The sequence below is a fragment of the Carcharodon carcharias genome, chromosome 11, assembly GCF_017639515.1.
Source record: "Carcharodon carcharias isolate sCarCar2 chromosome 11, sCarCar2.pri, whole genome shotgun sequence".
Classification (NCBI taxonomy): Eukaryota; Metazoa; Chordata; class Chondrichthyes; order Lamniformes; family Lamnidae; genus Carcharodon; species Carcharodon carcharias.
Genome location: NC_054477.1, coordinates 9,789,574 through 9,803,311, shown reverse-complemented (window position 1 = coordinate 9,803,311; position 13,738 = coordinate 9,789,574). Strand labels below are relative to the sequence as shown.

Sequence of the window (13,738 nt, the reverse complement as noted above, 5' to 3'; positions counted from 1 at the left end):
TAAGCTGCAGGGCTCCGGGCCGGGTGCAGGAAGGTGGGAGTAGAAAGAGCACCTGGGTGTCTTCAGGCTTGCATGGACAAGATGGGCCGAATGTCCTCCTTCTGTGCTGTAACTTTCCTATGGTTTAGTTTATGTTGTCTCTCCACATCCTTCCTTCCAAAAATGTGCCACCACATTAATCAAGGAACCTTATTTTTAATTGTCATTTCTGTAGATCACTGCCGTGAATCTGAATAACATGCTCTGCCCTGCCATCTCGGACCCCTTCCATGGACCCTTCTACCGGATGTGGGCATCTGTTCACCAGACTGCGCTGCTGCTGGTACATGGGAAGCTGATCATTCTCCTCTCTTGCACTATGTCTCTGCTGACCCATCACCCCTCCAAGGTTATGCGGCAACCTTTAAAGAAACTGGACTGAGTGGCACCCCACTGGAGGAGAGTTAGCTTGGCGTTACAGGTTAGCACCTGTGGGGGTTAGAGGAATGAGGCCAAGGAGAAAAAGTAAGGTCACTGCAGAACAACAATACAAAAAAATGGAAAGGCTTCCTGTAGAAACTGGAAGAAAATGACGAGAGTTCAGCGTCATCAGCCAGGACTTTGGTGGAACATCGTGTTGAGTGTCTGGAGTTTTCATTATGTGTCCACCAACTATGGGCTGAAGAAAATCACCCAATGCACAAAATTGGATTGTAGATTCCTGCCCTTCTGGCATCAGCTGTACTATACAAGCACTCAGACAAAACTCTTTGCAAAATCAACCTTATTGGACTGGACAGTGTATCTGGATGGCCGAAAATTATCCCCCACCCCACCCCCACCGCCCCATGAGGTCCTGTTTTATCAACTCTCAAATGGTCAATGTTCCAGGGGTGGGCAAAGAAAACACTTCAAAGGCACTCTGAAGCTCTCCTTGAAGCACGTCAGCATTGACATTAATGACTGGGAGGAGCGTGCTACCAATTGTTCAAAATGTTGAGAACTTGTCCATCAAGCTGCACCATGGTGCTCTGTGACATTTTTCCAAGAGCTATTATTATATCATTATGAATGCTTGGCTGAGTTTCAAAAAAAATGACAATTATTTCAGCAGGGAGTTCTGAGTTTACCGCTTGACACTTTAAAGAGGCTATTAAAGGATTAGTTGTCTTTGATGTGTGGTCTGAATAGAAATTTGGTTTTTATACAGGATTAACCACTTGAGATTCTAAAACTTTGAAAGTTTTTCTTGAATGGGAATTTTTTTCACTATCAAATATGTAGGAGTGAGAGCTGTATTAGATTGTTATAAATTTTTTTCTCATCTCCACATGGTTTCTGCGGTCTGTCTATGGTGGTTAATGGGTAATTGGCTATGGAGGGGCCATGGGGTGAGGGGTCATGATTTGCTATGGGGGTATATGGGGCCGAGGGTTGGTGGCACAAGTTGGCATGGAGGTGGCATCACGGGGGGGGGGGTGGGTGGGCCTAACAACTTCTTTAAACACATTGGGATGAAGTCCCCGAAAACTAAAGCAGGCCTTCTAACCAGCCTGCCTCGGTACTCGCTCACCCAGGACCTGCATCCGGGGTTCGATGGGCCACACTCTATCCCACCCCTGCCTTCCTAGAGCAAAAATTGGATCTAACGGGGGTCCTTGAAATTGAGGCGGGTCAGCCAGATCGAGACATGCCCTGATTTGAGCTTCTCCCCTCAGTAGCGACAATTTGACCCATAGAGTCATTGCAGCACAGAAGGAGGCCATTTGGCCCATTGAGTCCGTGCTATGCAAAATGGACAGAGGCATCATCAGCCGCATGGGATGAAATGCAGTTTGCAGTAAGGCAATTCTTTATCAGAAGTGTTAAAATTGCTTGCAGCAATGATATCAGTTGCCCCATTCCCTGTTTGATTTCTTGGTGACTATTTTATATTGTTTGCCTGTACTTCTCCCTTCCCCACAAGTGGAAACATTCTCTCTATGTTTACCCTATCGAAACTTTTCATATTTTTAAAAACCTCTATTAGGTCATCTCTCAGCCTTGTATTTCCAGGAGTCGGTCAATCCTTTATAATCACACCTTTCTAATATCTCATTCCTAATATCATCACTCCAAATCTTTATTGTATCTTCTTAGTGCCGCTAAATCCCTTTTGTAATATGGCAACCAGAAATTTACAAAGTGGCCTAACCAAGGTTAAGTGATAACGAAGGTCGAACCATACTGCCTGGCCCGCTGAGTATTTTCCAGGGTTCTCTGCTCTTCCTTCACATTTCCAGTCTCCGCAGTGTTGTGCTGTAGTCCAGATTCCATGCTCAGCTCCAGCATTGATGGGGTTTTGAATGCATAACCCTATGACTTAGGGATCAGAGTGCTACCATTGAGTCAATTGGCACTCGATGTTATGGGTCCTGGCAGACATTAACGCTGGCACAGGAGCTAATCATTACACAGCAGAAAGCAGTCTTGGTGGAAAGGGTTCACTCTGACTGGTGATGGGCAATGTTGGTCCCCTATGACACAACCACTTAACACGATCTTTTTAATTCTATGCTGCCTCCTATCCAAAGAGGCTTTAACCTCACTTATTTTAAATGGGTTATCAGTTAAAGAGTTTGGATGTTAGTATTTCAGGAAAATTATCAAAAGAATGATAATGCTAATTTTCTTTTGTAAAATTATTAGTGCTGAATATTCTGTTTGTTTTTTGTAACAAAAATATACACTTGCAATACAATAAATTTATCATTCTACCACACAATTTTTTAAAAAAATTCTTTAATAGGATGTGGGCATCGATGGCTAGGCCAGCATTTATTGCCCATCCATAATTGCCCTTGAGAAGGTGCCTTCTTGAACCGCTGCAGTCCATGTGGTGTAGGTACATCCACAGTGCTGTTAGGGAAAGGAGTTCCAGGATTTCGACCCAGTGACAGTGAAGGAACGGCCGATATATTTCCAAGTCAGGGTGGTGAGTGACTTGGAGGGGAACTTTCAGGTGGTGGAGCGCAAATGAGTCTGCTGCCCTTGTCCTGCTAGTTGGTAGAGGCCGCGGGTTTGGAAGGTGCTGTCAAAGGAGCAGCGGTAGGTTCGCTGCATCTTGGAACAATCAACTCTGACTCCCTTTCAGTGACGACTTTGACTTTTCAAATCTGATTTTCCCCAGTTGCTGGCCAGCACACATGAGGGATGACCAAGTCCCAATTGCACATATTCATTTCAAGATATTCTTTGGAATTCTCTACCTCAGAGGGCACTATATTTGAGACAGAGATCGCAAGGTTTCTAGATATTAATGAGATCAAGGGATATGGAGGTAGTGTGGAAAAACGTTGTTGAGGTGGAAGAGCTGCCATGATCTAGTTGAATGGCGGAACAGGCTGGAGGGCCCAAATGGCCTACTCCTCTTTCTATAAAGAAGCAGCCGTTTAAGACTGAAATGGGGAGGGAGATTCCTTCACTTGAAGAGTTGCACAACGTTGGAATTCACTGCCCCAGAGAGATGTGGATGCTCAATTGTTAAGTACATTCAAGGTGGAGATCGATAGCTCTTTGGACACTTAAGGGAGTCAGCGCATGTGGGAACGGGCTGGGAAAGTGGCGATGGGGGTAGAAGATCAGCCCTGATCTTATTTTTTGGCGGGGCAGACTCGAGGGATCCTATGGCCTTCTGCTCCTGTTTTTTTTTACCTGTAAAGGGTGACCCAACCCCAAACGCACAATGGCAGGTGGAGGACTTTCCAACCTCGCACTCCTGCTTTGCCCATGGGAAAGGTAGATTGAAATTCTGGGCACAATAGCAAGTCTGAAAACTTCCAGCTTTACAGTAACAAAGTCCAGTTCTTGGAATTTTTATGTAACATTCCGAACTCTGCGATCACACAATAGAGCAATCAGTGAATCCATTCCAAGGAGCTTCTACTTTTTTGTGACAACAGGAACCTCTAGAACCATAGAAAAGTTACGGTGCAAAAAGAGGCCATTCTGCCCATCGTGTCAGCACCAGCCATAAAAAAAAAAAGAAACTAGCCGCTCATTTTTAATCCCACTTTCCAGTACCTGGTCCATAGCCTTGCAGGTTACAGCACTTTGGGAGCAGATCCAGGTACCTTTTAAATGAGTTGAGCATTTCAGCCTCAACCACCAACTTAGGCCGTGAATTCCAGATGCCCAACACCCTCTAGGTGGAAAAAGCTTTTCCTGATGTCCTCTCTAATCCTTCTACCAATCACCTTAAATCTATGCCCCCTGGGAATTGACCCCTCAGCTAGGGGAAACAGGTCTTTTCTGTTTACACTATCTAGGCCCCTCATAATTTTGTACACCTCATTAAGATCGCCCCCTCAGTCTCCTCTGTTCTAAGGATAACAACCATAGTCCAGCCAATCTTTCTTCATAGCTGCAATTTTCAAGCTCCTGGCAACATTCTTGTAAATCTCCTCTGTACCTTCACCAAAGCAATTGTGTCCTTCCTGTAATGTGGTGACCAGAACTGTACACAAAATTCCTGCTGTGGCCTAACCAGCGTTTTATACAGTTCCAGCATTGCATCCCTACTTTTGTATTCAATACCTCATCCAATGAAGGAAAGCATTCCATATGCTTTCTTTACCACCTTATCCACCTGTCCTGCCACCTTCAGGGACCCATGGACATGCACTCCAAGGTCTCTCATCTCCTCTACCCCTTTCACTATTCTCCCATTTATGGAGTATTCCCTAGCTTTGTTTGCCCTCCCCAAATGCATTATCTCTCACTCTTCTGAATTCAATTCCATTTGCCACATTTCTGCCCCCTCAACCAAACCATTGATATCATTATGAAGACAACTGCTACCCTCTTCACTATCAACTACATGGCCAATTTTTGTATCATCTGCAAATTTCCCAATCATGCCTCCAACAATTTAAGTCCAAATCATTAATATATACAACAAACAGCAAGAGCCCCAACATGGAGCCCTGTGGGACACCACTGGAAATCACTTTCCACTCACAAAAACATCCATTGCCCATTACCCTTTGTTCCTTTGTTTCCTGTCACTGAGCCAATTTTAGAGTCACAGAGTTATACAGCACAGGAGCTGGCCCTTCGGCCCATCGTGTCCATGCCAGCCATCAAGCACCTACCTATTCTAATCCCATTTTCCAGCACTTGGCCCGTAGCCTTGTATGCTATGGCGTTTCAAGTGTTCATCTAAATACTTCTTAATTTTGGATCCAACTCGCCACCTTCCCCTGTATCCCACGAGATCTCACTTTCCTGACCAGTCTGCCATGTGGGACCTTGTCAAACGCCTTACCGAAATCCATCTAGGCAACATTCACTGCAGTATCCTCATCAATCCTCCTTGTTACGCCCTCAAAAAATTCCACTAAGTTAGTTAGACATGATCTTCCCCTAACAAAACCATGCTGACTACTATCCCTGGTCAATCCATTCCTTTCTAATGGACAGTTTGTCCTGTCTCTCAGAATTGCTTCCAATAATTTGCCCACCACTGAAGTCAGACTGACCGGCCTATAATTTTCTGGTCTATCCCTCGCATCCTTTTTATATTTATCTACATTGATTTAAATTTGTTTATTAAATATAGTCACTCACTTTACTATCCGAAAATGTTTCACACCTAAATGTAACACGCCGGAATCACTGGACTGGGAACGTGAATCTAAACAATACTTTTTAATCGAACTAAAAACGGTACTGTGAATCTTTAATTGTTGAAGATTGGAATGCTGGACTAGATGGAGAGAATGTGAACAAGCCCGAAAGCGTTCAGAAATGAGCACTGAAACTGACCCTGGGTAACATGTACCAAAGTTCCTCTGGCCTGAATTTTACCCTTGGCAGACACGCGTGTGATTGGCAGGCCTGAGAACCAGTCAGGAAACAGGCCCCCGGCCGCGGTTTCACGCGGGCTGGCCAATTAAGGCCGGGCCAGCATGAAAGGCGTCACCCCAAAGGTTGGGAAGGGTTGGGCGGGGGTGGGGAGCTATTGGGCGCTGGGTCCAATGGAGACCCGGCGGCCTGTTTAAAAAGAGCTCCTGCAGCCTTCCCAAGGCTGAGCAACTTGTCCTCAGGAAGGGCTGAGCAGGCCATGCAGGAGGGTAGAGCGAGGGCTGTGGGGGGGGGGGTTGGCACTGTGCCCCTTGTTTTTCCGACGATTGCCTTGCTGCCCTCGTCGGGGAGGTGGCAGCACAGCGGGAGGTGCTCGTTCCCCCAGGACAGGAGGAGGAGGCCCCCTCCCCACATGACGAAACATGCCTAGGAGGTGGTAGCGGAGGTCGTCAGCTCCCACGATGTGGTGGGGCGGACCTGGATCCAGTGCCGCAAGCGCTTCAACCACCTGCTGCGCACGGGAAGGGTGGGTACCATGTTGGCATCATTCACGTCAATCAGCAGGTAGGCTCCCCCCGCCCCCCCTGCCCCCCCTCCTCCAAAGTCTGAGTTTCTTGACTGCATTGAGTCATTGATGGCATATGTCCGTCACAGCAGATATTCCCCATGCCGAGGTCAGCCTGAGAGGGTGGAGATGAGACAGGTTCTGGACCTGCAGCATGTGGTGCACTAAGACCCACACGAATGTCTTGGGGGTGACCTGGAGGATCTGCACCCAGGCGTAGTGCTGGAACGTGATGGCGTGTGGGAGGCGCATCTTCAGAAAGGTTCTATCACCGCCCTTGTGGAGGCATGGCTCCTGTTCTTGAGTAACGGAGAGACGTCATGAGCCACCTTTTCAAGGGATAGTCCTGGTCAACCAGCAGCCATCCATCCAGTCCGGCTGGAGCACTGAAGAGCCTCGGCACCTGGGAGTGTCTCAGGATGTACGCGTCATGGGAGCTGCCAGGGGACCTTGCACAGACTTGCAGCCATCTGTACCTTGTTGTCACAAACTATCTGGACATTCATCGAGTTGAACCCCTCCCTGTTGACGAAGGCACCCAGCTGACCCGCTGGCGTCTTGATGGCTACATGTGTACATTCAATGGCACACTGGACACGGGGGAACCCAGCAATCGCTGCAAAGCCTCTAGCTCGCTCAGCCTGGCTGGCCTTATCTATACAGAAATGAATAAGTATCATTACCCACCTGAAAAGAGCATCAGTTACCAGTTTGTCGCAGCTGTGGACAGATGATTGGGACACTCCACAAAGATCCCCCACTGACCCCTGGAAAGAGTCTGAAGCATAGAAGTTGAGGGCCACTGTGACCTTCAGAGCCACTGGCATGGGGTTTCCACCTGCACAGTTGGAGGTGACCTCAGGCCCAATCATCTCTCAAATGGAGGTCACGGTCTCCCTGGAGAGGTGGTGCCTCCTTCGGCATTGCACCTTGGACATATCGAGGTAGCTGCTTCGCTGCCTGTAAACCCTGGCAGCAGGATAGTGACGTCTTCTGCCGCCCCTTCCACATTGGACTACCTGCTGGCCCTGCGCTCCTTGTGCCTGGGCCTCTCCTCCCACAGGTCCCTCCCCTGGAAGCTGCTCTGGGACACCTGGCCTCCTCTCCCTTCTGCCCCTCTCTTCCCCCTCAGAGGAGGTGCCTCTGAGACCACAAGCCCCATTACCAGGGTAACAGAAGTCTATCTGATAGCTGGAAGGGTCCACACGGTCAGAATCCTCCGGGGACCTTGGAGACACCAATGAGTCCTGAAACGAAGCCTGGAAACGTTTAAGAACGAAGCTCAGAACAGAGATAAAGCTGTCAAGTTCAAATAAGTAACCAGCAGCTACTCACCCTGGCAATGCTGCTGACCCTTTTAATCCTGCCCTTGGATGAGGTTTTGCAAAAACGTGGGCCTGCCTGCGTGATGAGCGTGAAACCGCGTGAGCAACGTAAAATCTGGATCAATTGGGTTTTTAATTGCCTTAAATGGGTTTTTAATTGATGGCAGCAGCAGCTCCGACACACGCGCGCCCATCAAGCTGAGGACTGTGCGGGTGCAGGATGAAGTCGGAACGCTCACCCGATGCCTTCGCCTGCGATTTTACACCCAATCAGGGTGGACGCGGGTCCGCCGGCAAAGGGGTATAATTCTGCCCTCTGACACAAACAGCTATGTGTTCCCCTACTGAAGGGTAGAAAAAGCTCTGTCTGGACTTAACTAGAAAACCCTTGAATCCCACCTCCCCTTGCCACTCTCTCTTTCCACAGCCACACAAAAATAAACGTGCCATGGAACTGAGGAGAAAAGACCACATTCTGCAAATAAGATATTGAACGAACAGATCAGGAGACAATGCCCTGCTTTCTAAAACTCGTAAATACTATGTAAACGATTGAGAATTTAAGGAGCTCAGCCTGACATCTGATCGATGGACTTTAATACAAGTGCAGTAGATCTTTCATTTTTATTCTGTTAATTAAGGAGGCCTGCATTTTGCAACTTATTGTAATTATTTGTATTCTGAAATTTGCAATCCTTTCATTTTATTTTCATTTTAATGGTTGTCTATAACTATGTTATAAATTATGATTACTTGTTTGCTTTATGTCATCATTGCAACTCAGCACCCTCTGTCATGAGGATTTTTCAATAAACCCTTTAATCATCTGTCTATCTATCTATCGGTCTATCTATCTAGCTTAGGGTCTAAACAGCTGAAGGATTGGCCTTGAAATCCTGGAATTCAGCCACTCTTCCCCATCCTAAGAACAAATCAAACTGTGAATTTGACCTGCTCTTATAGCCACAATATTTATACGGCTAGTCCAGTTCAGTCTCTGCTCAATAATAACCCTAAGGGTGTTGATAGTGGACGATTCAGCAATGGCAATGCCTTTGAACATCAAGGGGTGATGGTCAGATTCTCTCTTGTTGGAAGTGGTCATTGTCTGGTGCAAATGTTACTTGCCACTTGTCAGCTCAAGCAGTCGAAGCAGCTTGTGTAACAGTTAAATGATTGAAAAGGTTAATGAAATGTTAGCCTTAACTCCCGGGGATTGGGGGAGGGCCTGAAAGACAAAGGGAAGTTATGTTACAGCTGTGCAGAGCTCTGGTTGGACCGCATCCAGAGTAACTAAATTCAATCTGGGCACACACCTTGGGAATGAGGTATTGGCCTTAAAGGAGGTGCAAAAGATTCACTAGAATAATACAAGGGCTAAAAGAGTTAAATTATTAGGAAAATGTTCAGCAGACTAGTCTTGCAATCTCTCGAGTATAGATAATTAAGCTGGTGATCCAATTGAGGTGTTTAAGACGATTCAAAGATACGATAGTGTAGATCGAGAGAAACTAGTTCCGCTGATGCCAGAGGGGGTGATCGGTGGTGGGGAATGGTTCTAGAACATGGAGGCGTAACTTTTAAATTTTCATTCAACACCTGCTCACTGCTGACCAGGGGGAGGCTTATCACCTGGACCACCATTTCCTGTCAGAGATATGTTCCTGTGTGAGAAGTCAGGAGTGCGATGGAATGCTCTCTATTTACCTGGATGAGTGCAGCTCCAACCGCACTCAAAATGCTCAACACCATCTAGTCTATTTGACTGGTATTCTATCCAACAACCTAACATTCACTCACTCTACCACTAGTGCTACAAGATGCATGGCAGCAACTCACCAAGGCTCATTCGACAGCACCTTCCAAAACTGTGAAATCTACCACCTAGAAGGACAAGGGCAGCAGATAAACAGGAACACCACCAAGTTCCCCTGCAAGCCACAAACCATCCTGACTTGAAACTATATAGCTGTTCCTTCACCGTCACTGGGTCAAAATCCCGGAACTCCCTAACAGCATCTACACTACAGGGACTGCAGCGCTTCAAGGTGGCTCACCACCACCTTCTCAAGGGGCAATTAGTGTTGGACAATAAATGCTGGGCCAGCCAGCGATACTCAATCAAATGAACAAATAATGAAAAAGACAACAATGCTTTTGGTTTGTGCAGGTTCAAACTAGTCTCGGGTGAAGGGACTCAACAAAGGAGCAGGCTCCAGCTCAAAAACAGAATTACCTGGAAAAACTCAGCAGGTCTGTCAGCATCGACAGAGAAGAAAAGAGTTGACGTTTCGAGTCCTCATGACCCTTCCACAGAACTGAGTGAATATAAGGAGAGGGGTGAAATATAAGCTGGTTTAAGGTGGGGGGAGTACAAGTGGGGGGGGTGGTGTAGTTGTAGGGACAAGCAAGCAGCGAAAGGAACAAGGCAAAAGAGAGATATGGATATCTTGTCGCAGAGAGGAGCAAAACTTCTTCAAGGTAGGCATTTCTTGAGTGGCAGTTCTGTTGAAGGGTCATGAGGACTCGAAACGTCAACTCTTTTCTTCTCCGCCGATGCTGCCAGACCTGCTGAGTTTTTCCAGGTAATTCTGTTTTTGTTTTGGATTTCCAGCATCCGTAGTTTTTTGTTTTTATCTGTGTTTAATTGACTGCCACTCCTCTTCAAGAAATGCCTACCTTGAAGAAGTTTTGCTCCTCTCTGTGACAAGATTTCCGTATCTTTTGCCTTGTTCCTATCACTGCTTGCTTGTCCCTACAACCACACCACCTCCCCTCCACTTCTCTCCACTACCCCCACCCCCCGCAACACCCACCTTAAACCAGCTTATATTTCACCCCTCTCCTTATATTCACTCAGCTCTGTGGAAGGGTCATGAGGACTCGAAACGTCAACTCTTTTCTTCTCCGCTGATGCTGCCAGACCTCCTGAGTTTTTCCAGATAATTCTGTTTTTGTTTTGAATTTCCAGCGTCCGCAGTTTTTTTGTTTTTGGCTCCAGCTCCAACTGTGCAAGTTTTGTAATTGTTTGGAATTTGGGTCTTAATAGGTGCAATCAGGCTCAGTTTCCGCACTGAAGTCTTGGTTGTTATTGCACACAATGTGGTCTCCTCTACATTAGGGAAACAAAAGGCAGACTAGGTGACCGCTTTGCGAAGAACCTTTGCTCAGTCCGCAAGCATGACCCCAACCTTTCTGCTGCTTGTCATTTAAATTCATCATCTTGTTCTCATGCCCACAAGTCCGTCCTTGGTCTGCTGCAATGTTCCAGTGAAGCCCAATGCAAACTGGAGGAACAGTACCTCATCTTCTGATTGGGCACTTCACAGCCTTCTGGATTCAACATGGAGTTCAACAACTTCAAAACCTGAACTCTGTCCTCCATTTTGATTTTTTTATATCCCCCCTCCCCCCACCTCCCATCCCCTCTCCTCCCCTCCAAGTGCCAGCCTGCATCTTCTTGTCACATCTTTGCTTTCAAACAGCACTGACCCTTTTTCTGGTATTAACTTTCTATTTTGCTTTCATACAGTTCGGACCTTTATTCTGCTATTAACACCTGCCTTAGTCTTTAATAACATCACCTTTGTCGTGTTCCATGACATCCTTGACATTTAATCTCTCCATCCTATCCCTAAACTTATATTTTGCTCCACCTACTCCACCTCCTTTTCCTACAGCTTAAAACCCATTACATTTCTATCTCTCTCAAAATCTGAAGAAGTCATATGAATTCAAAATGTTAACTCTCTTTCCTCTCTCCACAGATGCTGCCAGACCTGCTGAGTTTTTCCAGCATTTTCTGTTTCTATCTCCATTGTTACTTTCTGGCTTTGGTACTCAGTACCATTATTTATAAAGCCCAGGATTCCATATGTTTTATTAACCTCTCCTGTCATCTTGAAAGATTTATGCACATACACCCTCAAGTCTCTCACTTTTTGCACCCCCCTATAAAATTGTATCATTTCTGGGGCTTCCTGGCTTTGACTGACTTAGTAACTAACACAGTACTCCACCAGACCTTTGGACATTGCTCAGCACTGCTTTAAGGTGAGTTGCTTTCCTACAGTCAGGAATATCCATAAATAGCAAAAGCCTTATGTAGACACAGGTGGAAGGAACTGATTAATGACAGCTGACCCAAACCCATTAAACTCTTTTATTGCCTGCACAATCCCAGTATCAACAGTCTAATGTTGATAATCAGCTGTAAGAGTGAAGTGGTTTACTTTCCTTAATAAATTAGCTCTATTCAACCCTGAATCCAATGGCCATATATCAGCAAGCAATTCGAGGGAGTGGTAAGCCTGCCTGTTATTCCCAACAGCCCAATAACTAACTATAACTCCTGATGTCTGCATTCCAACTCACATTAAGACCGTGTTCAACCATCATTCACTGTATGCCTTCTGACCTACACTGGCTCCCAGTCCAGCAATGGCTCAATTTTAAAGTCATATACTTGTGTTCAAATCCCTCTGCAGCCTTGCCTCACGCCCTATCTCTGTAACCTCCACATCTTTCTGAGATCTCCGCCTATCTATGAATCTGGCCTCTTGTGCATCCCCCACTCCCTTCAACCACCACTGGTAGCCGTATCTTCAACTGTCTAGGTCCTAAACTCTGGAATTCCTTCCCTAAATTACTCCACCTCTCGGCCCTTTAAGATACTCCTTAAAACCTACCTTTTTGGCCAAACGTTTGGTCAACAAACATATGAATTAGGAGCAGGAGTAGGCCACTCAGCCCTTCAAGTCTGGTCCGCCATTCAATAAGATCAGGGTGGATCTGATGGTAACCTCATGCCTACCCTTCCTAACCTTTCACCCCCTTGTTAATCTAGAATCTAACTTGGTCTTAAAAATATCCAAAGGCCCTGCTTCCGCTGCCTTTTCATGAAGAGAGTTCCAAAGGCTCATGACCCTCATCTTTGTCTTAAACGAGTGACCCCTTATTTTAAAACATGACCCCTAGTTCTAGGTTCTCCCAGAAGAGGAAACATCCTCTCCAACTCCACTCTGTCAGGACCTCTCAGGATCTTAACTCCCTTCTTTGATTCTGTCAATTTTTGTCAGGTGACTCTACCGCGAACTTGAGATGTTTTACTATATACAAGCATACATACAAACCAAGAGCTGGAGTAGTCCATTCAGCCCCTCGTGCCTTCTCCACCATTTCATAAGATCATGGCTGATCTGATAGTAACCTGAAACCTGCATCTCACCTACCCCCAATAACTTATCACCCCCTTGCTTCCCAAGAATCTATCTCGCTCTGTCTTAAAAATATTCAAAGACTCTGCTTCCACCGCCTTTTCAGGACGAGAGTTCCAAAGACTAACGGCCCTCTGAGAGAAAAAATTTCACCTCATCTGTTTTAATTGGGAGACCCCTTATTTTTAAACAGTGACCCCTAGTTCTAGATTTTTCCACAAGAGGAAACATCCCCTCCACATCCACCGTGTCAAGACCCCTTCATAGTCCAGATCAGCTACATTGGCACAGATTGCAAGCTCAACGCCTACACATTTCAGTAGCTCCTTACCATAAAGGGCATTGGCTCTTCTCCAAGGTCATCATATAGGATATAAAACTCTGGTCAGACCATATCTAGAAGACTGTGTTCAATTCTGGACACCGTACCTCAGGAATAACATATTAGCTTTTGACAGGGCGCAGTGCAGATTCACCAGAATGATAGCAGGTCTAAAAAGGTTAAACTACAACAAAGGCTGCACAGACAAGGCTGGTGTTTCCTTGAGCTTAGAACATAAAGAGACGACCCAATTCATAGTTTTTCCTTCCACATCAAATTATTTCCTCTGGTGGTGGGAGCCCAGAAAAGGAGGCACAATCTTAAAACTAGAGCTAGGCTGTTCAGCGGTGAAGGATTTCTTCAAATGGGTATGAAAATCTGGAACTCGCCCAAGAAACATGTTGAGACTTGGAGTCAACTGAAAATTTCAAAACGGAGACTGACAGATTTTTTGGTAGGTAAGGTTATGAAAGGGTTTTGGAACCAA

The 13,738-nt window shown here is 46.1% G+C and overlaps 1 protein-coding gene across 6 annotated transcripts in view; it reads left to right on the top strand.

The window, feature by feature from the left end:
- Positions 1–1,309, top strand: part of aamdc (adipogenesis associated, Mth938 domain containing) — a 123,496-nt gene extending 122,187 nt beyond the window's left edge. For 4 of the 6 annotated variants that reach the window (XM_041198774.1, XM_041198776.1, XM_041198775.1 and 1 more), the window contains one exon: positions 215–1,309. In XM_041198774.1, the coding sequence (XP_041054708.1) occupies positions 215–421 (207 nt within the window). In that variant the 3' untranslated portion in view covers positions 422–1,309. The remainder of the gene's footprint in view (positions 1–214) is intronic. The other 2 variants (XR_005944406.1, XR_005944407.1) reach the window with 2 other exon arrangements.
- The last annotated feature ends 12,429 nt before the right edge of the window (positions 1,310–13,738 follow it).